The 26,279-nt window shown below is 38.9% G+C and overlaps 1 protein-coding gene and 1 pseudogene across 3 annotated transcripts in view; one reads left to right on the top strand and one right to left on the bottom strand.

Annotated features, from left to right (window-relative positions):
• Positions 1–12,621, bottom strand: part of ZFAND3 (zinc finger AN1-type containing 3) — a 348,505-nt gene extending 335,884 nt beyond the window's left edge. For 2 of the 3 annotated variants that reach the window (XM_074236840.1, XM_074236841.1), the window contains exon 1: positions 11,397–11,533. In XM_074236840.1, coding sequence (XP_074092941.1) covers positions 11,397–11,467 — 71 coding nt within the window. In that variant the 5' untranslated portion in view covers positions 11,468–11,533. Of the gene's footprint in view, positions 1–11,396; positions 11,534–12,208 lie in introns of those variants that run through there. The other variant, XM_074236842.1, reaches the window with a different exon arrangement.
• LOC141523560 (cold-inducible RNA-binding protein pseudogene) overlaps positions 10,870–26,279 on the top strand; it is a 48,250-nt pseudogene continuing 32,840 nt past the window's right edge.

Below are 26,279 nucleotides of genomic sequence, written 5' to 3'. Positions count from 1 at the left end.
AATTAAACAACAATGAAGTATCATCTCACATTTATCAGATTGGTCAAGATGAGAAAAAGGGAAAATGTGGGAGGAGGACTGGAACATTGATGCATTGCTGGTGGAGTTGTGAAAGGATCCAACTTTTCTAGAGAGCAATATGGAACTATTTCTAGAGAGCAATATGGAACTATGCCCAAAGACCAATACAACTGTTCATACCCTTTGACTCAACAATTCCAATTCTAGGTCTATATCCAGAAAAAATTATAAAACATGGGAAAAGTCCTACATGTTTCAAAATATTCATAGCAGCTCTTTTTGTAGTGGCAAAGAATTGGATATTGAAGGGATGCCCATCAATAGAGGAATGGCTAAAACAAGTTATGGCACATGAATACTATGGAATATTATTATTCTATAAGAAACAATAAATGGTAGGACTCTAGAGAAGGGATCAGATGCTGAGCGAAGGGAGTAGAGCCAAGAGAACAATTTACACATCAACATTATGAGATGAACCACATTGATGGAAGCAACCCCTCTCGGCAGTCCAGAGGGCTAGGACAACCATATTTGACAGATTATGGACTATATTATCCCCAACCAGAGGAAGAAAAACAAAACAGAGGGGAAAAAAACCACCTCTACCAAATCTGATGAACAGTTTATAAAAATTATCTCTTATGTATCTCCCTTAATCCTAATTTCTCATGCCAAAAATTACTAATTTGTAAGTATGTTTGACAAAATATGCATGTAAAATGCTAACCTGACTGTTCTCACCTGAGGGGAGGGGAGGGGAAGGGAGGGTGGAGGGAAACTTTGAACTTGGAAATATAAACATGTACAAATGGATGAAAATATATAAAAATTTTAAAATAAAAAAAGATCTGAATGAAGTTCTCTCTACTGAGTCATCTAGCTTGCCCAGGACTCATATACCTAACTCTTTTATACCAAATCCTATGATATTTTCAGGAATCATGAAATCCCAAAATCTCAACCAGGAGAACAAAGCGCAGATATGTTTGGTTCTGGAATAAAAGCTAAATCACTAACTTTCCATATTTATAAACTTTCTTTTTAAATACAGCAGATGAACAAAACAAAATTATAACTCCAGCTACTCCAATTAACTCCATAACTCAAAACTAATATAGAAAAAACAACATAAAAAAGTGAGGGTTTGGGGCGGCTAGGTGGGAGTAGTGGATAAAGCACCAGCCCTGGAGTCAGGAATACCTGGGTTCAAATCCGGTCTCAGACACTTAATTACCTAGCTGTGTGGCCTTGGGCAAGCCACTTAACCCCATTGCCTTGCAAAAACCTAAAAAAAAAAGAAGAGGGTTTTTATGTTGTTTCTATATAAGTTGAAAGGAATCAAATCAACCCTTTCCAAAAGTATTACACCACCAAGAGTAAATTCTAAAATAAAGCTATAGCAATCTAAAGTTCTTTGTGGTAAATTTTTCTGATATAATTTTTAAAATTAAAATTTTACTTTGTAAACACTAATGTAGAGAAACACTATGGAACAATAAAAGGCACATTTATAAATTCTAGCAATTCATTTCTTTAATGTGATTACATAATACCCTCTGTTGAAATAATGCCTAACATTTCTTAATTCTTCAAAACATTAATTGTTAACATGCGCATATGGTAAACTTATAATAAGTCTTAAATAGCACCCAAATTTTCAAAGCAGTAACTTAAAACATAAGGCTGGGGCAGTTAGGTGGCACAGTGGATAGAGCACCAGCCCTGGAATCAGGAGGACCTGAGTTCAAATCCAACCTCAGACACTTAATAATTACCTAGCTATATGCCTTTGGGCAAGTCACTTAATACCACTCCCTTCCAAAAAATAAAAATAAAAACAAAACAGAAGGATAAAGGTAAAGCCTCAATCACAGATCAATGTTGTTATTAAGTATTTCAAGTGGGGCAGCTAGGTGGCAGAGTGGATAGAGCACCGGCTCTGGAGTCAGGAGTACCTGAGTTCAAATCTAATCTCAGGAGACACTTAAGAATTACCTAGCTGTGTGGCCTTGGGTAAGCCACTTAACCCCATTGCCTTGCAAAAACCTAAAAAATATATATATATTCCAAGTCAAATTAATAGTTCATTTTTGGAAAAAAAACTTCATTTTTCATGAGTTAGTGAACATGTACAAACCATCAACAACAAAAATTTTGCCCCGCCTTGGTCTGTTTATTTCTCTAATACTTTTTCGTTAAAAAAAAAATTATTTCTTAAGCAAAAAAAATCTCAAAATTCAAATATATAACTGATTTACTAAATCAATCTTCATAAGGTCAACACTAAAGATAATGCATTTCAAATGCCACTGAACTGTCAATAAATGACACCACTTCATATGATATTAAAAATATATATCTAGAGCACTGGCCCTGGAGTCAGGAGTACCTGACTTCAAATCCGGCCTCAAATGCTTAAATTGCCTAGCTGTGTGACCTTGGACAAGTCACTTAACCCCATCACCCTGCAAGTACGTACACACACACACACACACACACACACACACACACACACACACACACACCAATTCTTAAAACAAACATTAATGCATCAAAACCACATTTTTCATGTTTTGGTATTTGGTAATCTTTAGAAGTGTTAGAAATCACTGAGTCATGTCTTAAGTTTCTACAACATTTTAAACTATTATGTTGAAATATTATGCTGTAATGCCTACAGTCTCCATTTAATATCACTTGCACTATAACAAGCACTAACACCAATCATCAGATAATCTGAGTCCTTTTAATATTTCCTGACTCAGTAAGCCTCACAGAAGCCTGTGAATTTGTACATTAATTCTGTTTTCCATAGCAGACCAATTAAACCATAATCACTGTACCGTATAAGGTCCAAAGCAAAACCTAGTGGTAAGGCAAAAAGAAAATTTTCTAGACAGAGTGTATTTTAAGTCTGTCATAAGAAGCTAAATTCTAAAAATAATGAAAAGTATCATTTTTAACCTTCAATCACCTTTCCAGAAGTCCTACTCTCTAAATCCTTCCCAGAAATACTTTTTGTTCCCCCCCATTTTTTTCAGTGAGGGATCTGGGTCATTTCAAATTCACACCTGCTTAAAGAACATAAGGTTAAGACAGTCTATGAATGACTCTTGATCTTTTCAACAAGGTTGCAAATCCAAAATTATAACTGATTTCTCTTATGTATAAAGTCCTCATTACAACTGAGGGGAAAAAAATAACTGCTTCTAATTCTACACTTTGCAACAAATAAAAACTAGGTCCAGAAAAAGTAAATCAAAATAATGGTGGGAGGAAGATGTGAGAAAAGATTAAAAAAAAAATCAGTAATTTGGTCCAGAAAGACTAGATTTAAAAAAGGGCAGTGAAGGCTTTTAAAGGTTCTAATTATGGAACAAGAGGAACAAAGTTGTTTTCACCAAACCAAAACTAATGAATAATGAGAAACCACTTGAAACACATAGTAGTTTTAGGACAACTAATATACCAGATAACTTAGCAAATTTAGGTACCTTCTCTTAGAACTGGTCTTAGTGCTGCCTAGAACACTAAAGTTTAGGTGACTAACCTAAAATCAGAAAGTCTTTATGTTTTAGAAGCAGGGCTGTAACCCAGGCCAAAGTTCTAACCATTTACTCTATACAGCCTCTCTAATAAGATCTGGAATCAATAAATCCAGGTTCCTATAATTTTATGGAGATTATACTAAGGCCTAGAAAAAAATGAAATAAAATAGAAGATAATTATTTTCCACCTCACTCAAATTTCTTTCTCAACTCTACAAGATATAAAGGAAACATCCATAAGGGTTAAAAGCTGATGTCCACAATACTGAACACATTCTTGTTTCTGGATACCTCCAATCTCATTCTGCTATCATCATTATCCTAAAGCATGTTCATAGTTGCTACCATTTCTCTTTTCCCCCAAGACGGCCCCTTCTAATTTTCCTGCTTCATTTTCACATATCAATGCCTGAACATAAATTCACACATTTCACTATTCCTACTCTAATGAAAAAATGAACATAACAGTTTATTTAATATTTAGGAATACTTACATAAATAGCAAAGGCACCCCCCCCAAAAAAAATCAGATTTTGTCAGATGGCCTTAAGGACACGTTTCTTGATCATTTGCAATCTAAATTTCAAGCAAAAATAAAAAAGTCTCACTATATAAGCCTATTTCTATCAAGTCTGGAACATTAAATCTATTGAAGACAGAGATCCTAATCTATTTTAAACAATGCCATGGTGTGATAATTTAATACTTTTCCTCCAAATTGAACTTTCCTTTTACAAAAAGACTTTATAGCTTGATTTAAAAGTCATAAGGCCTTGTCCACTAATGTGCACTATACAGTTAAACATTACAACTGGTAAGGCTGCTGAATTCTGTAAAAAATAAATTACCTATCTACACATCTGGTAGATTTAGTTATTAGGTGGATAATGATGTCCTACCTGTATAATAAAATGTTACATAGAAGATTAAATATATATGGATCAATACAGAATGTTATACAAAAAACTTGAAAAACCTAAGTTTTCTGGATATCAATGACAACTAAACAAGAAAAATGCATTATACCACACTAAATGATATAGCACCTATGTCATCCTAGATAGAGGTAAAACAAATCATTAATAGCCTAGGATCCTGGAACTGAAAGGAGCCTTGGAAGCTAAGTAAACTTCCATCTGGAGCATGAAATTTCTCATCATCCCCATCCTGTGACCTCTCTTGAGGAGGAACTCACTACCCCTAAGTCAGTTATTTTAGAATTGAAGTATACCATAAGGCGCAGTTAGGTGGTGCAGTGGATAGAGCACTGACCCTGGAGTCAGGAAGACCTGAGTTCAAATATGACCTCAGACACTTAATAATTGCCTAGCTGTGTGGCCTTGGGCAAGCCACTTAACCCCATTGCCTTGCAAAAAAAAAAACAACAAACCCTAAAACTAAGAATCTAATCTTATCATTAGAATAATTTCATGTGTTGGGGTGGCTAGGTGGCGTAATGGATAGAGCACCGGCCCTGGAGTCAGGAAGACCTGAGTTCAAATCTGGCCTCAGACACTTAATAATTACCTAATTAACTAGCTGTGTGGCCTTGGGCAAGCCACTTAACCCCATTGCCTGGCAAAAAAAAAAAAAAGAATAGACATAGAGCATTTTATGTACCTTATAACTATAATTTTTTCATAATCAGAGTCCTATAGAGCTAAACAAGAAATCTGCATTATAACTGGACACAGGTATGATCTCTAGGTCACCCAAAACTAGTCCTCTACCTAAACAAAACCAAAGCCATAAACTTGTGAAAAAAAAAGTCACACTAATGAGATAACCAATCCAAAGTATCCAAAATCAGAAATACCTGGATTAAATATAAGAGAAAGTTTTGCTTTCTAAGACACCTCAGACCTTTCTCTTAAAAGTAAAAGGGAGCTTTCTGTACAGGCAGACAAAGAATATTCAGTCCTAACCCACAGTATTGTAATTCCAATTCCAGTAAGAGCATTTGTTATAGGTCATCACAAAACATGTGGTACAATGGAAAAAACACAGGGATCTAAATTATAATTAGAGGGCCTAGGTCCAAATTCCAGCTCTGATACTTACTATCAATGAGACATTCAATAAATTCATTGTCCTCCCCATTGGACCTCAGTTCCCACCTCTGTAAAATGAGAAAAGTTGCACTCTATAATCTCTAACATCCTTTCCCAGCACTAGATCCATGATCCTGAACAGTTAACAATTTAATTTGTAAAGGGCAAAAGGAACCTACTGAACAAAATATTTCTGGCTTATTCTAGAATTTGAACCTGAATCTCAAAGAAAATACCACACTTACAATCCTACACGAGACTCTCAAAAGAGTTTGTTTGCTTTAAAAAAAAACTGTTCAAAGGATTTTCCCCAGATTTTTCCAGTCATGATTGTTTATGAAGACAAATGTAATTTTTGATACTGATAAAGGTTTAGGAGACCTTTAGTCAGAAGTTTTGTTCTAAGACTTCTAGTCAAAATTAGGATAGTGAAGAATAAGGTCTTTAAAAAATAAAGGAAATATCTATTTTATCAAATGATCAAGCTAATAATAGTCCTATTCTAAAAAGCTACCACCTTTCAAATTATTTCTATCATTCTAAGGACAAATTTCACCCTTTCAAATTCAATTACCATGTATTGAAGGGTATTATGTGCAAATTATTCAATTGTTTTTATAGTCAAGTCTGATTCTACTTGGGAGTTTTCTTGGCAAAGAAACAGGAGTGGTGCCTAGTGGATAAAGCACCGGCCCTGGAGTCAGGAGTACCTGGGTTCAAATCCGGTCTCAGACACTTAAGAATTACCTAGCTGTGTGGCCTTGGGAAATCATTTAACCCCGTTTGCCTTGCAAAAAAAAAAAAAAACCTAAAAAATAAAAAGAAAGAAAGAAACAGGAGTGGTCTGTCATCTCCTACCCTAGGCTCATTTTACAGGTGAGGAAACTGAAGCAAACAGGGTAAAATGACTTGTCCAAGGTCACTCAGAGAGTAAAGGCAGAGAGGTGAAATTTGAACATCAGGATAAGCCTTTCTGACTTCAGACCCAGTGCTCTATCCCCTAAGCTACCTAGCTCCCCATTATGTGCAAAGTCCTACATATTTTAAGGATAATTCAAATGAAAAGGGGGGGGAAAGGCCAGTTTTTAATGTGCAGAAACTCAATTTTAATCACTGCTCTAACTGCAGGTGTATATATAATAATGAAAGGTGTAAATTAACTGCATGAGCAAACTATCTTATTTTTAAAGGAATGCTTCAGTGGTTTACATAATCAAGGGCTAATCATCAGTAGCATTACTGGAATGAACATTTAACTGATTAGCTAGTGATTCACGTTGTGCTCAAAATGAACTAGAAAACTGAAGTTAAACCGCCAGAGTATATAGCAAAATGTTCTAGGAGGGAGACTTAAGAAACAAAACTATATTTTATCAATAATCATACTGGTATAGGTCCAAACCACGGAAAGCAAATGACCCAAAGTTGGCGACAGAGAAGTGATAATACTCTATACAAACTTTAAAGCCAGATCTCAACATAAATATCCATTAGACTCTATTATTTAACACGGCTAATCTTTTAACTGCTCAAAATGAAATGGGATGTGAAATTAATCATAATATATTTGCAACATCCTTATATCAATCTTTTCCAAAAATGGAATTTATTTTGTATTTCAAAATCAATCCTACAAAATTTTTAAAACTACAGATTTCCTCAGGTGAAGAGTGTCTTCATTTAAAAAAAATCCTATGAACATAATTCTTCCATACTTCTAAAATCTCCAGACTTTTTAGTAAACTCTTGTTTAGGGTTTACAAGGCTTATCTTAACAGATCTAGGTAGAAGGCAAAATGTACTTCAACCACAGTAGGACAAAAAAGCATTTCTCCTTGACAAGTGCCTAAAGAAAATTTATCCTTATATCATTTGTTATATAACATGATTCAGCATTACTCATTCTCATCACCAAAAAAATGGTATATTGTAAATTTAAATAAACCTCTAATAATCAGCATCCTATATTGTCCTAAATTGTCTACATACAGACATTCAAATAATTTGGAATCTAATCAAAATTTCAAGATGGATGAGATCTCATCAAAAGAGGTATATTGTGCAAAGAAGTACAGATGAAAGCCCATTCGTGACTTCCCACACTTACACAATCTAGGCTTTTATATCCAATAATGTTCATGCAGGAAACCTGCTTGATTTGCTACATGTCTTCCTCTAGGTCTTTTTACATGGATGGAGCACTCAAGCTATCAAGTAGCTGTCATTCATAGTCTCTGACTAGTCCTCTTTCTTTTATCAATACAACAGTTCTTCAATGATATTCTTAAGTACAAGTGGTATCAAACTCAGTGGGTCACTTATTCACTAAGAAAAAAAAAATCACAAATTAACATCATCTATGTTGTACTGTCTATTTTATTAAATTGTTAAATACATAATTGTATTTTTTGCCTGTGGTGAATTTGGCACCTGTGCTTTATCTGAATGAATCTAAGTTGTAAATGAAAGAAGCAGCAGCTTAGTAGAGGCCAATCAGTCTCTCCAAGGCTAAATTATATAGCTTACACTCATCTGAGACACAGAACTTCCTAATGTTCTCACATTACTGATACAAATAAAGCTCATCTTTAAATCCTTTTAAAGAGTAACAAGACAATTTAATAAATTTTGAGAACTAAATATCAAATAGTATTATCTAACCTACAATAATGCTGATATCCTGTCCAATCACTGTCCCCATCAACCCATTATTACAGAATTTAATTCTTGTCCTATATTGACAATCTTCACTCTATCTCTACATGTTTTCTGGATCTGCCCAAGTCAGTTTATTTCAACTTTACTTGCAAATGTCAGGGTAAAGTCTGATTCATTAGTAAAACCCAGGGATCTGAACCATTTAAGATGATTTGGACTTCACCTCACTTCCCACCAAAAAAAATCCAACAGAAATCACATAACATTTCAAATCTGACAAGTATCAACCAATCTATTTGGGGCATGATTATCTAAATATTTCATTCATCACTAGAACTCCAATTTGTACATTCACTACAACAATAAATTTATTGTATACAAGTCTGAAGATTATAAAATATAAATATTTGACAATTATTTCATTCCATAAACACCAACTTTGCTCCAATGTTTGCTACATAGGGCAATTTTGTTATGGACTAGGTTAGGCTGATTTCATGAGAACCTGAACTAGAACAGAGATCTTCAACATCTTGTATTATGGACATTTCTCAGAATAATGTTTTTAAAGTAATAAATGCACCAGCATTAATAACATTTATTTGTCAATTCCCTCCTAAAGCAGGCCCAAACCTTTCCACATTTAACATTATAAGTTACAACCACTTTCCCAAAGTGCTGAATGGCATAAGGAATGGAACCAGAATGTGAAAAATAACAGAAACATTAAGCCTGGTGTCAATAGTGTTCCTCTAAAGGAACCAGTTACTATGGTTTCCTTCAAGCCCCAACCAAAATCCCCCCTCCTACAGGAAACCTTTCCTGATGCTCTCCCTTAACACTAGTGTCTTTCCTTTGTCATTTCTGAAAATGACAAGGGAAAGGCACTAGGCATTTTACTTATGTATTTTATATATTATATGTATATATAAACTTGTTTGTACACAGTTGCTTGAATGTTCTCTCCCCCAATAGACAGAGAACTCCTTGAGAGCAGGGGTTCCCTTCAGTCTTTTAAAAAACCAAAGAGGGGGCGGCTAGGTGGAGTAGTGGATAAAGCACCGACCCTGGAGTCAGGAGTACCTGGGTTCAAATCCGTTCTCAGACACTTAAGAATAACCTAGCTGTGTGGCCTTGGGCAAGCCACTTAACCCCGTTTGCCTTGCAAAAACCTAAAAAAAAAAAAACCCCTCCAAATTTCATCATATAAAATGCATCTCACAAGCTTATACTTTTAGCCTGTTTTTGTTTAGGGTTAGAATCTCAAAAAAACAAATTAAAAAAAAAACTGTGTTGAGTGACTACACATGAATAACTCTGTGTCAGAATTCTGGCTTTCTTGGGGAGGGGGGAAAGGAGGGGGGACTCAAAATCTTATAAAAAATTAATGTTGAAAAATATCTTTGCACATAATTGGAAAAAATAAAATGATATTTACAAAAGAAAAAGAAAATATGTTGGAGCAGCTAGATGGCACAGTGGATAACTGGTCCTGGAGTCAGGACAACCTGAATTCAAATTGAGCATCAAACATTTTCTAGTTGTGTGACTCTGGGCAAGGCACTCAGCCCGGATTGTTTCCCAAAAAAAGGAAAAGAAAATGTAAGTTTAATTAATTGTGGAGAGATTTATTCTTTTTAGCCTGTAAGAGACATCACTGTTACCATTTCTTTCTATAAAATATATTATGCTAAGTTTTCATTAATGGAGATCAGGACTGTCTATCACTTCAAGGGTATAGGGAACTCCAGAATAAGGAAAATTCTTTTAGCAAGGTAGGGGAGCACCTTCTCTGAAATTTATCATCATTGCACTGATAGGTTAAGTAACTTTTCCAGGGTCACAAAGTCAATGTATGTCAGAGGCAGGATCAGTTTGCAGAAGAGCTCTCTATCCAGCAAAGATTATCTATAATGCTCCACTAAGAAAATTCCCTTAAATGTTTATTAATTCTTAAAAATAAGACATAGGTGGTCTTTGTCATCAATGCCCAAATATAATAGTTTACATTTTTCAACAATGCCTTGAATAACCATCCCAAGCAGACAAACTTGTTGCTAAGAAATTGACTTCCAAATTATCTTGGGTTTTAGTTGTCAAAGATGAGATGATTCTTGTGACAGAATATTTTTCAAGACACTGAGTAGATGCTGCAAATACCCTATATGAATTCTTTATCAGTATGAAAGAAAACTTTAGTCAAAAAAAAAACACTAGTTTTAAACTTTCAATGCCTTGGCCTTAGCTTACAAGCTCATTTTCAGACTTCCAACTTTGGCCCTCCACTAGAAGTGCCAACTGTCAAAAAGCTACCATCTATCAAGTCTGAAGTTTTCCTTTTTTCCACTTGCAGTACAGAAAAAGGACCTGCAGATTGCTCTCACCTTCCCGATAGGTCTCACTAGCCAGACTGATTAGATTAGGCAAGGTTGTTTGACAAGATTTTCTATTCAAAAATATTAATAGCCTAAACTTTAAGTACAACTCCAAAAAAGGTAGGAGGTTCCTTTGCTAGAATGCCTCTTCACCAGCTCAGGGCTCTGCCCTCAATTAAAAAAAAAAAAAAGAAAGAAAAAGCAAATGGGACACTGGGATATAATTTAGGAAGTGATTATGCAAGCTTCTGGGGGCCTGGAGAGGAGGGAGGTAAGGCGGGGAAGGGAAGGGAGGAAAAATACCCTCTTGCAGCCTGGGCACAAGCCCAGATCCCAACTGGGATACCGGAGGGGGGGGACAGGAGAAACTCTTTGCTGGCGGGGTGAGGGGAACAAGCACTATCTGGCACCGGAGAGCGGCAACTATGCCCGGCCTTCTTCTCACCCCCCCCTCAAGGAGTGGGGGTCTGGAAAGGTGAAACGGGCACGGAGAAGTGAAAGGGGAAAGGGGAAAGGGGGCAGGAGAGCGGGGGAGGGGTAAAAGGGGCAGAGAGGGCAGGGAAGCCAAGGGGCAGAAAGGTGCAGCAGGCCGGAAAGTGCGGAGAGGAGAAAGTGGGGGAGGGGTGGGGAGCCGGGCACGGCCCCCTCCCCCTCCCCGGCCCGGCCGCCGCCCGCGCCCGCGCCCGCTCCCCCGGCCGCCCCGCGCCTCGCCCCGGGCCCCATCCCGCCCCGGCACTCACCCCCAGAAGCCGCAGGGGCATCGCGGCGGCAGGCTGGGCGCTTTGCTGCGCTCGCTGCCGGCGTCTCCCATGGTGCTCGGCGGCGGCCGGGGCGGCGGCGGCGGCGGCGGCGGCGGCGGCGGCGGCGGGGGCTCCGGCGGGGGCTCCGGCGGGGGGAGGGGAGCGCGCGGGCGGGCGCGGGTCCGGGGCTGGGAGCCGGGATTCCAGGCCGGTCAGCTGGAGGCGGGCCGCACCACTCGGCCTGCGGAGACGGGGGTGGGAGAGGCGGTGCGCGGTGAGGGGAGGGCAGTCCGAGAGGAGCGGATGGAAGGAGGGACCCGCGGGGGAGGAGGGAAGACCCGGCGCCCTCGGCAGGCCCCACCGCCGGTCCCTGGCCCGAGAGATGTCCCCGTGCGGCGGCGCTCGCCCCCCGGTCCCCCCGCTCTGCGCTGGCGGCGGCCGCGGCGGGGCCCCAGGGCCCGGCGGACTCCGTGACACGCGCGCCCCTCCCCGCCCCGCCCGCGGGCCGCGCTGACCGGACAATGGCCGCTCCCCTCCCCCAACGTGGCTGCCCCACCCCTCCTCCCGGGCGCAGAATGGTCTCGTCCGGGGGAGAGCCGCGCCGGGGCCGGGCCGCGATCAGCTGGAGCCGGGCGTGCCGCCCGCCCTCCCCGGCTCCCCGGAAAGCGGGCGGGGAGGGGACGGGACGGGAGCGCTCCAGCGGTCACGGGGGGACGGCCGCGGGGGGGCGCCCCGAGGTCTGCAACATTGCCGAAGGGAAGCGCGCCCTCGGGCTTCTGCACAGAGAAGGGAACCACGGGGCTCCCGAATACCTGGAGCGGACGCTCTCGCTCCCCCCCTCCGCCACAGTGGTAGATGCGAGGAGGGCGCCGGCTGGGAGGGAGCCGGCTGGGAGGGAGCACCGGGGGCTTGCTTGGGGTGAGGGGGGGGACCCTTCCCCAGAGCGGAGGTGGCCGAGTGCGCATGCGTCCGGGGAAGCCCTGGCCCCGCCCCCGGCGACCTCGGTCGGGAGGAGGAGCCGGGAGTCTCCGCCCGGAAGCGAGTGGGCGGAGCCAGCTCCCGCGCCTCCCCTTCCCGGGAGCCTCCACCTCGCGTGGCCCGGAGCCGGGAAGCCGCCGCGCTCCGCTTCCGACTTTGGTACTTTACTTTCCCGGCGTTGGGCGCGCGCATGCGTTTGCGGTGACAGATGCGCCTGGCCCCGGGCGCTACCCGCCGGGGTCCTCGCAGCCACCTGCCCCCCCACACCGAGAAATGAGCCCCCGCCCCGACAGAGGACCTCCTGAAGCTTTTTCTTCCGAATTTACTCCTTCAAAATGAAAAAACACTTAAAGGCTGATGCTTTAAAAAACTATCTCTTGCCTACTGCCTCCTCCGATCTCGCAGGGAGCAGACTTTTTCCCCATGAGTCCTCTCCCGGCTTTATCGAGCTAGGAAACCTGGAAGAAGGTTTGGGGGGGGGCCAGGTTTGAATTTTGGAAAGGCGATTTTATTAAAGAATAGCTCCAAACAGCCTCGGGGGAGAGGGATGAGGGAAACTGGAGAATCAAAGTAGAAAACGGGCTTCATGGGGTGAAGATAAGACCAAGAACTGTCCCTCTGCTTGCCATTTCAGCTATTTCTTCTTTCTCTTTTTATTAAAAGTCACTCGGGTCCATTGATATCTTTAAAAGAAAGATAACTTTTGACATTCATCTCGCCGTAAGCCCTTTTAACTAAGACCCACTGGTGGGCAAAATCTTAAAAGCCCAAGCCTTCTCTGTACACAGTATGTATCTCTGTTCTTTCCTGCCTCAACAGAGTTTTAAAACAATACACAAATTTTTCTTTCCTATGTTTAATGTGTATATACCAGTCTTGCCATTTTATTCCTTTATAAATAATCTGTCTCTGTTGGCCTTTAAATTAATAGAGCAGGAATCACATCTACTTAATTTGCTATCCTTCTAAAGGAGGGAAATGATAATAGTTTTTTGGGGGCAAGGCAATGGAGTTAAGCGTGGCCCAAGGCCACACAGCTAGATAATTATAAAGTGTCTGAGGTCAAATTTGAACTCATGTCCTCCTGACTCCAAGGCCTGTGCTCTATCCACCGCACCACCTAGCCACCGCAGGAAAATGATAATAACGGCTACGTGTTCTCTAACTTGACTTAGAAAATTTTTCTTGGGGGGCGCTAGGTGGAACAGTGGATGAAGCACTGGCCCTGGTGTCAGGAGTACCTGGGTTCAAATCCGGTCTCAGACACTTAATGATTACCTAGCTGTGTGGCCTTGGGCAAGCCGTTTAACCCCATTTGCCTTGCAAAAAACTAAAAAGAAAGAAAATTTTTCTTGATAATTTACTGACTACAAATATACAGTTCATAGCATTAATAAAACCTTAATAGTACCAACTCTCCTATTGCCCTTAAATCTACACTGAAAGATGATATAAAATTGCTATATTCTTGACAGAATGAATTTCAAGATTAGTAGAATGGGAATGTGGTAATAGGAACATTAGCATCTCAGTGATTTGTGGTGGGGAAACTTATTAGGAAATACTGAGATTAAAAAACATGCAACCTCATAAATTACTTAGTATCCATGTTGCCACTAGCTTACCTGTCCCTATTGAGTGGGTAAATTATAGCCAGAGATCTTAAACCAGGAAAAAACTGTAGCAAAATCAAGAATTAAGCTTGTGTTTACACTTCTATTGTAAAAGGTAAGCATTTGTTAGCTTTAAGTGAAAGCGATAAGATGTTGAAGTTTGGTTAGGCTTATGAGAGTCCACCAAGCTTGCAAGAATTTAGGAGAACTAGGGCAACCCAGAGTGGATTATGCCTCAAGCTGAAGTCATAAAGGAAGTTCTGAAGATTCCTATCAGGGCACCCTTTTCACAGAGCTGTGGACTGGCCAAACATCTAGGAAAATGGGAAGGAGGGAGGGGGGAGATGCTACTATTTGCCCTCAGCCACCAGGGGATTTGTAGTTCCCTGTCCTCAGAGTACCATGAAGAAGTAAGAAATAAAGAGAAGTATGTCAATTTATGAGTTCCCAGTTACTATATTACCTAAATGCTAAATTTATGGTCAGCTTCAACCTAGATGGCCAGTTAGGTTGTCTGCTCCAAAAGGTGATGTCGAAAACAGTTGGGTTTCAATGTTAGAGGGTCTAGTTTTTTAACTGGGCTCTGCTCTGTTGGGATAGTCTCTCTCATGGGGCTGAGTCTCCTCATCTGTAAAATGAAAACTTTATCTAAATCTATGATTCAGTTGACACTGGTGAAATGTGAGTAGGCTAAGTAGGAGCAAACAACAGATGGAGTTGACACCTTAAATATCTATGGAGAAGGAGGTGGGTTAGTCACTTGTAAACTGGTTAATCATTTAATGATGACTCTGGGTGGATGGTGTTTTGAAATAGGTTTTGAAATATTTGCCTATTAAAATAGTATTCTTTCTCCAACCACCTACCATAGAAGGGGGAAGGAAAAAGACCAAGATTTATTAAGCAGCTCTTTGTGTCAAATCCTGTGGTAAGCTCCATACACATATTCACATATATGTGAATACATAATTTACATATAATTCAACCAAAACATCATCACAACAGTTTCACCGCAGAAATGTCTTCTATTAAGTCAGAAATGAAAGAGATTTGTGAAATATGTAAAACAGTGCCACTCCTCACTAAATCTGGGGAGTTGGAAAATCATTTTTCACAAAATATGTTGTAATAGCTTTGTTATTTTAAATGCTTTTAAAACTTATTAGATTCATTTTCTAATATAGTAAATAGTGACATATTATTCTCACAGGAACTATTGAAATAACCTGGCTAATGGATCTCCCTGTCTCCAATCCACTTTCTACTCCAAACCTTTCCCCTCTCCAATTCACTCTCCACAGCTATTTAAATAATTTACCTAAAGCACAGGTCTGATCATGATCTGATATTAATTTAAAAAAATAACAAACAAATCAGAGGGAAATGATTAATAATTGAGCTCTTTGAGGTCCTCAGGAATTAATAAGATTGTAAAGGGATTCTAAGTTCAAAAAGTTGGCAAACCCCTATAGTAAAGGATATCAGACCTGCATCCAAGTCAGGAAGAGCTGCATTCAAATCCTGCCTCTGATCACTTAATGGTTATGTGCCCTAAGCCAAGTCAACTGGTGCCTTAGATGGCTCTTTAAAATATAAATTACAAAGCAATGGTACTAGTGTCTTTCAGTTCAAGGTTATCTGCTTTCTGCTTAGTATGTGATGTTTCATAACCAGCCCATCCTCCATACAACATGCTCATTTTAGTCAATCCTTCTCTAGTCACTTCCTTTTATTCTCATGTTTCCTACTATATTCAAGATTTCTTTCTATGCCACAATTAGCCCTTGTTGACTCATGAAGGATGCATCATATAAAGGAATGTTAAATAAAAGATAATTTCACTAGTCAGGGGAATCATGAAAACCATCTGAGCTGAGTCTTGAATTTTGAGAGGTGGAGGTGAAGAGAGGGAATGCAAAGTTCAAGGAACAAAGTGAAATATCCTAGAAGATAATGAATTCTGTTTTGTCATGTTGTCTTTAAAATATCTATGAGAAACATCTTTATGTAGATGACCGAAAAAAGGTAGTACTTTCATATGAGGGGGAAAGGGAAAAAAAAATAGGATTTATTAAACAGTCCTTTGTGTCAAATCTGTGGTAAGTAGGAGTAAATTTTATAGAAATGATAATTAAACCCATGGGAGTTAATGTTTATCCAGACTTTCTGAGTATAGAGAGGGAAAAGATTTCTAGAGACAGTGGGCTCTTAGCCCACTTTCACCAACCAGCTTCAGATCCCAGTCCATGCTTCATCTCCCTCAGACATCTCTTTATTTTCCTCTCTGCCTCTGTTCTCCCACCTTTCAGAAATAATAATCAAATCAAAGCTATCATTGCTTCTGAAAAGAAGCAGACTCATCTTCCTGAATTAAAATCTGGCCTCAGATACTAGCAAGTCACTTAATCACTTTTGCCTCAGTTTCCTCATCTGTAAAATGAGTTGGAAAAGGCCATGGCAAACCACTCCAATATCTCTGCCAAGAAAATGTAAATGAAAAATGATTGAATAAAATCACTATCCCTGTGATTTCTCAAGCCCAAACCCTCCCCTTCCCACAATTCTCCCCTATTGTTTCCCATTTCAAGATTATAAACTCCTTGAGAGCAAAAACTATCTTGTTTTGACATTTCTATTGGTTCAATGCTTGGTACAGTGCTTGGTAAGTGCTTTTCATACATTCTCTCCATGCAATCTCATTTTGGGGGCAGAGGGATCTTAGGTACTCTTGCAATACCCCATTGTTTAGTATTATCCTAGAAAACCCCCATGACAGTTTTGCCTATAATACTGAGAACTTTCTATTTTGAGACCTTTGCAACTGCAGGCCCATTTTACCTTTTTTCCCTGCAGGGCCAAATCAGAGGGAATTTGGCTGGTCTTGTCCTGTGTGAAGCCCCAAGCTTCTCTTTCAGTTTTAAATGTCATTTTCAGGACTTCTTCATCAGGTGCCTGCAGCATTCTTGTTTAGCTGAAGATAACCTTAGCCTGTACATGGTTAGGAAAAGAGCATAATGGGAATCATAACTGTCCTACTACTTTCTGGAACTGATTTTAGTTAGGAGAAATTAACAGTATTCTTGAGTTACCCAAAATATCTGCAAGTATTAAGGAAAAGAACCATATACCAATAATTACCTGACCCATGGAGTATAATGGAACACTCTCCTAAAGAAATTAGAGGTCTTGAGAAACTGCAAGCTACATATGAAGAGCACAGATGGCCCTGAGAATGTCTAACAATTGTCAGCATAGATCTATTTGGGGATTAACAAAAGCTATTCTTTAATTTTAAATAAAGGTAGTTTTATGCCCACACGTTTTCCGTGGAAGCTCCCAGATGGATGAAATCACACATCTGATCCCAAAACATTACATAAAAACTTTATATACATATGGGTATATAAATATATATATATATATATATATATATATATATATATATATATATATTTATACTTTTCTATTTCCTCCACTCCTATTGCCTCTTCCTTGACAGGCATGTGGATCCCTCCTGAGAACTTTCCATTTTGAAGAAGCACTCACACTGCTCATCCCAGTTCACCTCCAGAATCTCCTATGACTTCCCTACCTTATTCCTTCATAAGTATCTTCTCCACACTCTTTCTTCATCTCCCTTATATACTTTGCCTCCCTCCATCAGAATGTCAGCTTCTTGTTTTTATTGTTATTTGTATTCAGTTACAAAACAGTTCACAAGCATTTATTAAGTGCCTACTATATACTGGACTCTGACCCAAGCACAAAACTAAAAGACAAACCCTGTATCCCAGTCTTTAGCTATATGTATGTATATAGGTATAGGAGAATTAGTCTCTGATGCTCTCCCGCCCAGCAAGCCTGGGATTGAATCAAAGAAAATAAGGAAAGAAGCATTTATTAGGCACCTACCGTGTTCCGTGCTAAGTGTTTTACAAATATTATTTCATTTGATCCTCATAACAGCTCTGAGAGGTAGGTGTTGTTTTTGTTGTTATCACCCCCATTTTATAAGGGAGGAAACTGGGACAAACAGAAATTAAGTGACTCACCAAGGTCACACCCCTAATATAAAGTATAAATCTGAATTTGAATTCAAATCTTTTTTGATTCAGGCCCAGCCCTTTACTAATTACCACTAATTGAATTAGAAAGGGAGATTGACCAAAGTCTGAGCAATATTGACCCACCCTCCCTTAAACCATCAACCCCTTTAAAAGTTTGAAGGGAGACTTAGAAGCCCTTTTTTGTTGGGGGGGGGTTGGTGAAGATTGGAAAGTTGAGGATCAGTTTTTCTCTGTCTCGCTCCCCACCCCCCCTTTAATCAATCATGCCGAAGAGTAAGAAACAACATTCCATTTAGAAGATGAAGAATCAAGGACAATTAGATGGCCAAGTGGATAGAGCACCAGCCCTGGAGTTTGAGTTCAACTCTGGCCTCAGACACTTAATAATTGCCTAGTTGTGTGACCTTGGGCAAGTCAATTAATCCCACTGCCTTAAAAAAAAATGAAAAATCAGAGCCAGAGTGAAAAGACTGAGCAGAACAGAGGAAGTACCTGGAGGGAGGAAGAATCTTCAAAGAGCATGTTCCCTGTGACCTGAAGGGAAAACTTGCCCTGGCCATTGAGGATCAGGCTTTGGGGAAGATTCTCCAGAGAAAGAAAAGAATTCACAGAATTTGAGTCAGAAGGAATCTAGAGAGCCATTTATCCAATCCATGCACAAAAGGACTTCCTCACTCTAATAAATCCAACCTGGTGATTGTCCAAAAGGTGCTCCAAAGAGGGCAGGGACTGTCTACCTTTCGCCTTGCTTTGTAAGTTCAGTGTTTAATTGCTTATAAAATATTTATTGAAAGATATCTAGGTGGACCCTCAGGTTCCACACAGGACCTAGAATCAGGAGGACTCCCTTCAAATTTGGCCTCAGACACTTATTAACATGTGACCCTGGGCAAGTCACTTAACCCCAACTGCCTCCAAATAAAAATACTACTGACTGGCTCAAGCCCATTCCAATTTTGAATGACTCAAAAAGTCAGGAAGTTTTTTTCATTGACATAAAGCATAAATTTGGCATATGGTAGATTCCCCAAATTCCCCTGATTCTGCCCTCTAGAGCCCAGTAGTGCAAATCTAATCCCTTCTCCGCATAACTGCCTTTCAGATACTTGAAGACAAGCTAGACCTTTACTCTAGCCTAAATATTCAAAATTCTTTCAACTAATCCTCATCTATTTCTTCACCATCCTGAATGCTCTCCTCTCAACACTCTCCAGCTAGCAAGGCCCTTCTTAAGACATGTATCCAGATTTTCCCGTTAGGAGGCTCCGGTAGCCCTGGTCTGTCCGCAGACCCCGCTCGTCCTTCCCTCTCCGTGCAGCACACCGGTCAAGATGGCATCAGATGAAGGGAAACTTTTTGTTGGTGGACTGAGTTTTGATACCAATGAACAGTCATTGGAACAGGTCTTCTCAAAGTATGGACAGATTGCTGAAGTTGTAGTTGTGAAAGACAGGGAGTCTCAGAGATCCAGAGGCTTTGGCTTTGTCGCATTTGAGAACATAGATGATGCTAAAGATGCAATGATGGCCATGAATGGAAAGTCTGTTGATGGGCGGCAGATTAGAGTTGACCAGGCAGGAAAATCATCGGAAAACTGGTCCCCTGGGTACCGAGGAGGTTCATCCAGTGGCCGAGGATTCTTCCGTGGAGGCCGGGGTAGAGGCCGTGGTTTTTCTAGAGGAGGTGGAGACCGCGGTTATGGGGGAAGCAGATCTGAATCAAGAAGTGGGGGATATGGAGGTTCCAGAGATTATTACAGCAGCAGCAGGAGTCAAGGAGGCTACGGTGACCGGTCTTCAGGAGGATCTTACAGAGACAGCTATGACAGTTATACTACACACGACGAGTAAAAATCCTTCTTGAATCAAGATCGTCCTTCCAATGGCTGTATTTATAAAGATTTTTGGAGCTTCGCTGAATCGTTATTGTGTAGTACCTATCTACTTGTATTCACTTTTGTAGTATTATCAGTTCTGATCTTGTCAAACATAGCCTGACAGCTTCGGACATGAGATGGCCTAATTAGACTTTTCCTTTAAGAAAACTCTTGTCTGTTCTCGGGTGTTTTTTTAAAAAACATTTTTGAAAGCACTTCGGATTTTATTTTTTCTTTTCGTCATGAGCCAAGGTGTGGTGGTTTTCTTTTCTGTTGTTTTTTTCTTTGATTTTTTTTTAATTAAAATTTTTTTTTTTCTTTTTACAAAAAAACTTGTAAAATTGGGGGCCCTGGTTCGGTTTTCTTTGAGCTAGAAAAGGACCTTAAATTCAATGTTCACGGGAAGCTGAACATGCTGTGGAGGTTTGGCTTTTTTTTTTAAGTGCGTTACCTTCAACTTTTTGTAACCTTCCTTTAGTGTAGCAAGGTAGGAATGCAGCCGTGAGGGTTTATGGAGAGCCAGACCACCTTGGTATATCTAAAGAGAAACTGCTTGTATGTTCACTCTGCATAAAGGTATTTTTAGTGTATACTGTAAATTACCCAGAAATAGACTTGCAAACTTTGAAAATGTTTATCTATATTGTCCTTTTTTTTACTGGAAGAAGTATGCATATTCCATTGATATTGTATTTGAAGTGGTTAAGGAATTCTTGTAATACAGTTTTCTTTGGCTTTGCAAAGCCTATTAAAAGACCATCTGAAATGAAAAAAAAAAGACATGTATCCAGAACATAATACACCAAAAGAGGTCTGATTTGGGGAGAATGCAATGGAAATATCACCTCCCTATTCCTTGAATCTGGGGGTCCTCAATGAAGTTCAATCACACTGGTTATTCATATTGAATTTTCTCAAACCCCCAGAATTTTTTTAGACCATTGACTATCTATCCATGCTTCTTCCATCTGATGCTTAAAGAATAAATATTTTTGTACCCAAGTGCAAGACTTTTCATTATCCCTACTGAATTTCATATTTTAAAATTTAGCCCAATAATGAACAAGTTGTAGTATATGATTGTAATGGAATACTATTGTGCTATGAGAAATGACAAGTAGAATGATTTCAGAAATCCTAGAAGACTTACATGAACTGATAAAAAGGGAAGTGAGTAGAAGAACTAGGAGAATATTATATTTAGGAACAACAATATCGGATGATGATTAACTAATGACTTAGCTATAAAATACTCAGCCATACCATGATCCAGAACAATTCTAAAGGATTCATAATAAAAAATCCTATTTCCAAAGAAAGAACTGATAAAGGGTGGCTAGGTGGCGTGGTGGATAAAGCACCAGCCTTGGAGTCAGGAGTACCTGGGTTCAAATCCAGTCTCAGACACTTAATAATTACCTAGCTGTGTGGCCTTGGGCAAGCAACTTAACCCCATTTGCCTTGCAAAAACCTAAAAAAAAAAAGAACTGATAAAGTCTGAATCCAGATCAAAGCATAATAATTTTCAACTTTATTTTTTGTGGGGAGTTTTTGTGTTTTCTTTTACAAAATGACTAATGTGCAAATGTGATTTACATGATTTGCACTTTTATAACATATAAAATTGCTTCCCTTCTCAGGAAAGGAGAATTTGAAACTGAAATTTTTTTTAAAGTGAATGTTTAAAATTGTTTTTACATGTAATTGGGGCAAAAATAAAATATTCCAAAAAAATTCCACCCAATGCTCAAAGTCTATTTTGGATCCTGACTATCATCCACTGAGTTAGTTATGCTTCCCAGTTGAATTATCTACAAATTTTATGAGTATATCATAGTCACCTTTATTCAAAACATTGATAAAAATATTATATTGTACATGATCAAACACAGATAAATAATAGCTAATATTTGAATAGGAATTACTATATTTCAGTCCTATGCTAAGTATTTTACAAATATCTCATTTGATCTTCACAGCATCTCTGAGTTGGTAAGTACTGTTATTTTTTCCATTTTACAGTTGAGGAAATTATGGTTAAGTGACTTGTCCAGGGTCACACAACTAATCAAAATCAGAAGTTACATTTATTTGTTGCAATCAGTGTTAAGTGACTTGCTCAGAGTCACACAACTAGTAAGAGTCTGAGGCTAGATTGGATCTCAGTTCCTTCTGACTTCAGGGCCAGTGCTCTAACCCTAGCACCACCTTGAGTTCAGGTCTTCCTGACTCCAGGAACAGCACTCTCTTTACTGCATCATTGAGCTGCTCAGATCACTGGGATAATCCACCTATATAACATATATATATATATATATAATTTATTTATTTATTTATTTATATGCATATGTTCATATTTAACTACAAATAGCTAACATTTAGATAGCACTTTATGGTTTGCAAAATGCATTATAGATATTATTTGATCTTTGATGCTGCTGCTGTTTAGTCATTTTTCATTAGTGTCCAATTCTTTGTGACCCCAGTTGGGGTTTTCCTGATAAAGCTACTGTAATGGCTTGCCATTTCCTTCTCCAGCTCATTTTACAGATGAGGAACTGAGACAAACAGGGTGAAGTGAGTTGCCCAGGGTCACACAGCAAGTATCTGAAGCCAGATTTGAACTCAGGAAAATGTCTTTCTGACAGAGGTTATATGATTTGCCCAGGGTTAAACAAAGAGGTTTTTTTAATAAAAAATAATCTTAACTCTGATATACCCAGCCCAATCCTAACCTTAATTTTTTCCCTTACACTTTGCTTTTTTCAAAGACCTTCACAACTTGGCCCATTTTCACCTCTCCAGTCTTTTTTTCCCCTTCACTCACATTTCAACAGAACTGTCAAACGTGAGACCCTTATAATAAGTGGCCCAATTTTTACATGTGTCTGATACCACAGATTCTCTGGCCTACTTGCCAGGACACTCCAACTCCTATCTTTAAGTCAACAGCCTCTCATGCCTGGAATGTTCCCCTTCCTTTTCTCTGCCTCCTGGTTTCCCTGACTTAATCAAATCTACCTTCTGCAGGAGGCCTTTCCCATTCTTCTTCCTCCCTCAATCTCTTTCCTTTGAAATTATCTTCTATGTACCATATATATATAGCTGACTGCATGTTGTTGCCTCTTTTAAAATGTGAGGTCCCTGTGAGCAAGGACTCTATTTTTTCCTTTTGCCAACACAGTAACTGGCACATACATAATAAGCATTTAATAAATGTGTATTGACTAACTGTACATAGCAATACTCAATTAATAATATATAGCTTTATCTAGTATGAATTACTGTATCCACTGTAATACCAAACCTAATGTCAACACCATCACAACCGAATCATTGAACATTTAATCATACTTACTTCTCTTTTTCTCTATTGCTTGCTTTTCCCCACCTACCCTTTTCCTTCTTTGACCCTGGCATAGTCAGGAAAATAGAAGACCTTCTTATAAACTCTGTAAGTCCTGGGCCTCTAAGGGAAAAAGAGAAATGAGATCAATGCTAAATTGTTTAAGTAGTAGAGACCTGCCTAGCTAAATGGTTCTTCAGAATATATGACTGAAGGACAGAGTTGAGCAAATTCACTTGTAAAGGCTGAGGAATTTCCAATCAAAATCTTGCTGCATCAGGCAGAAGCTTTCATGGTATCTCTCTTAGATATTTAACACATTATAATTACATGCTTTTATGTCTTCTTTCCCTAATAGATTTACAGTTTCTTGAGACCAGAGATCCTGTCTTATTTAAACTCTGTTCAGATTAGGTACTTAATGAATTGGAAGAGCAAGATTTTGTTTCTGATAGGAAAATCCAATTCATTTCTATTGAGAAAAGTCCACCAGTTTTCCCAGCAAGTGTTTTTGAATGAATAAGGCATATTGTAAAAAGAGTAGTTATTGAACTGAAAAGATCTAGAAGACCTAGCTCTATTTCTTACTCTCCTTTTGATTATGAAAAAGTTCCTTTTCTTTTCTGGGTCTAAGTTTAGTTTCCTTTCTGGTAAAAATGAAGAGGCTGTCCTAGATGAATTTCAGGGTTCTTCCCAGTTCCAAAACTGAATACTGTCTGTGAAGTCTGGTTATTTGGTTACTTCCTTTGATTCTTGCAGAAGGTTCCTTCCAGAAAAAGAGAGAGAGGAAGAAGGCTGCAACTGGGAGAATAATCTCCCTTCTCCCCTATCTTTCAAAAGAATTAACCAGAAAAGGAAAAGAGCAGGGAAGCTGAGGAAGAAGGAAGAAGAATCCCGGGGTCAGTGCCCTATGCATCTTATAAAAAGGATGCAATGTTTCTCATTCCCCTGTTGGTCATGCTCATTTTCTGATGAAATTCAAAGGATTCCAATGCTCTTCTTGAACTTAGACTCTAAAATAGGATTTCCCATTTGGGTCAGTAGAAAATATCCTTCCTCTCCTAGGCTTTGGAAAAGGCAGGTGAGTTCTGGGGCAAAGAAGAACTGGTAACTTTAGGCCTAGGATTCTAAAAGCTTTTCAATTGATTAACCATTATGTCAGAATATTTTTGGCATGTTTTTTTTTCCCACCAACAAAGGAAGCTCCTACCTTTTTTTTTATTCTTCAAATTTAATTTAATTTTTTCACATGAACAAAAACTTATTTTCTCTCCTTCTCACCTCTCCCCCCAGAAGTAGGAAAAGAAAAAAGAAAAAGAAAATCTCTGTAACAAATATGTAAAGTCAAGCAAAAACAATTCCTTGCATTGACCATGTCCAAAATATCTAGGTCTCAATCTGCATTGTGAGTCCCTCACCTTTAGCAAAGATAAAAAAAAATGGAAAATAATGAATATTCCAGGAGTTTGGGGATAACATATACATTATTTTTTTTTTTTTAGGTTTTTGCAAGGCAAATGGGGTTAAGTGGCTTGCCCAAGGCCACACAGCTAGGTAATTATTAAGTGTCTGAGACCAGATTTGAACCCAGGTATTCCTGACTCCAAGGCCAGTGCTTTATCCACTACGCCACCTAGCTACGCCTAACATATACATTAATACACTGTTGGTGAAGTTATAACTTGGGGAAGGAGCTTCTTTTGTTGAAGAAAGTGCATAATGTACTTCCTCTTGGAAGTATCGTTTGTCATTATGTTGATCAGAGTTCCTAAATTTTTTCAAAGTTATTTCTTTTCAACATCATTATTGTATAAATTGTTTTCCTGATTCTGCTCATGTCATTTTACATAGGTTCATATGTTTCTCTGAAATGATATATTCCATCACATTCTTATAATTTGTTCAGTTGATGGGTAATCCTTTGGTTTTTGATTCTTTGATACTATAAGAAGAACTGAATAATTTTTTTTGTACATATGAGTATTCTTCCTCTTTCTTTAATATCTTCAAGGCTTAGACCTTAGTAGTATGCTACTGAATCAAAGGATATTCATGTTTTGATAACTTTTTGAGCATAATTCTAAATTGCCTTCCAAAATGGCTCAACCAACTCATAGCAACATCAACAATGCATTGTTTCTGTCCTCCTGTTGCTTCTCCAACATTTCTCATTTTTCTTTTTTTGTCAACCTTAACAAACTCATAGGTGTGAGGTAAAACTTCTGAGTTCCTCTGATTTTCATTTCTCTAATTATTAGTGATTTGAAGAATTTTTCATACAGCTATTGATAGTTTAAATTTCTTCACTGCTTGTTCACATTCTTTGACTATTTATCTATTGGGTAATGGTTCTTATTCCTATAAATTTGAATCCTTATGTAACTTGGAAATGAGAACTCTATCAGAGAAACTTATAAGGTAGAGGTTCTTAACCTGGGGTCATTTCAAGGGTTCTAAAAACTTGCATGGGGAAAAAAATAAATATTTAACTGGTCTATAATTGAAATTTAGCAATTTCTTTAATTATTTAAAAACATTATTCTGAGAAGTTCATAGGCATCACTAAACTGGCAAAGAAGTCCTTGAACATAAAGATGCAGAACCTCTAGTCTAAGGGAAGTATCCCTTAAGCAGAAGAATACAATTTAATTATTATCCTTTTGCAAAAGTTTTAGTGGAAAGAAGGGAGGAAGACACTAGTGAAAGAAAAAGACTGAAGGAAAATAGAAAGTACCTGAGACACTGAGAGAATTGAGGGAGAGGTGATTTCTATACATTTGATATTAAATAAATAAAATGCAAAATCTATACAAAATTATATATAAATTACCCTTGAAAGTTTGAGTTGTCAACCTGAGTATTTTTTATCAGAGGACTCTAAGAGCTATAGCAGGGGAAGGGGAAAAGAGAGAGACAAGCATAGAACTGGAAGTATCTTGGTCCTGGCCCATCACTGTAATCCTCCCAGGATTTCAACCTCCATCTCTGGCAGCCCAAGATGTC

The sequence above is a fragment of the Macrotis lagotis genome, chromosome 5 (genome assembly GCF_037893015.1).
Source record: "Macrotis lagotis isolate mMagLag1 chromosome 5, bilby.v1.9.chrom.fasta, whole genome shotgun sequence".
Lineage (NCBI taxonomy): Eukaryota > Metazoa > Chordata > Mammalia > Peramelemorphia > Peramelidae > Macrotis > Macrotis lagotis.
Note: the sequence above shows the minus strand (reverse complement) of the source record. Positions and strands in the feature narration are given on the sequence as shown.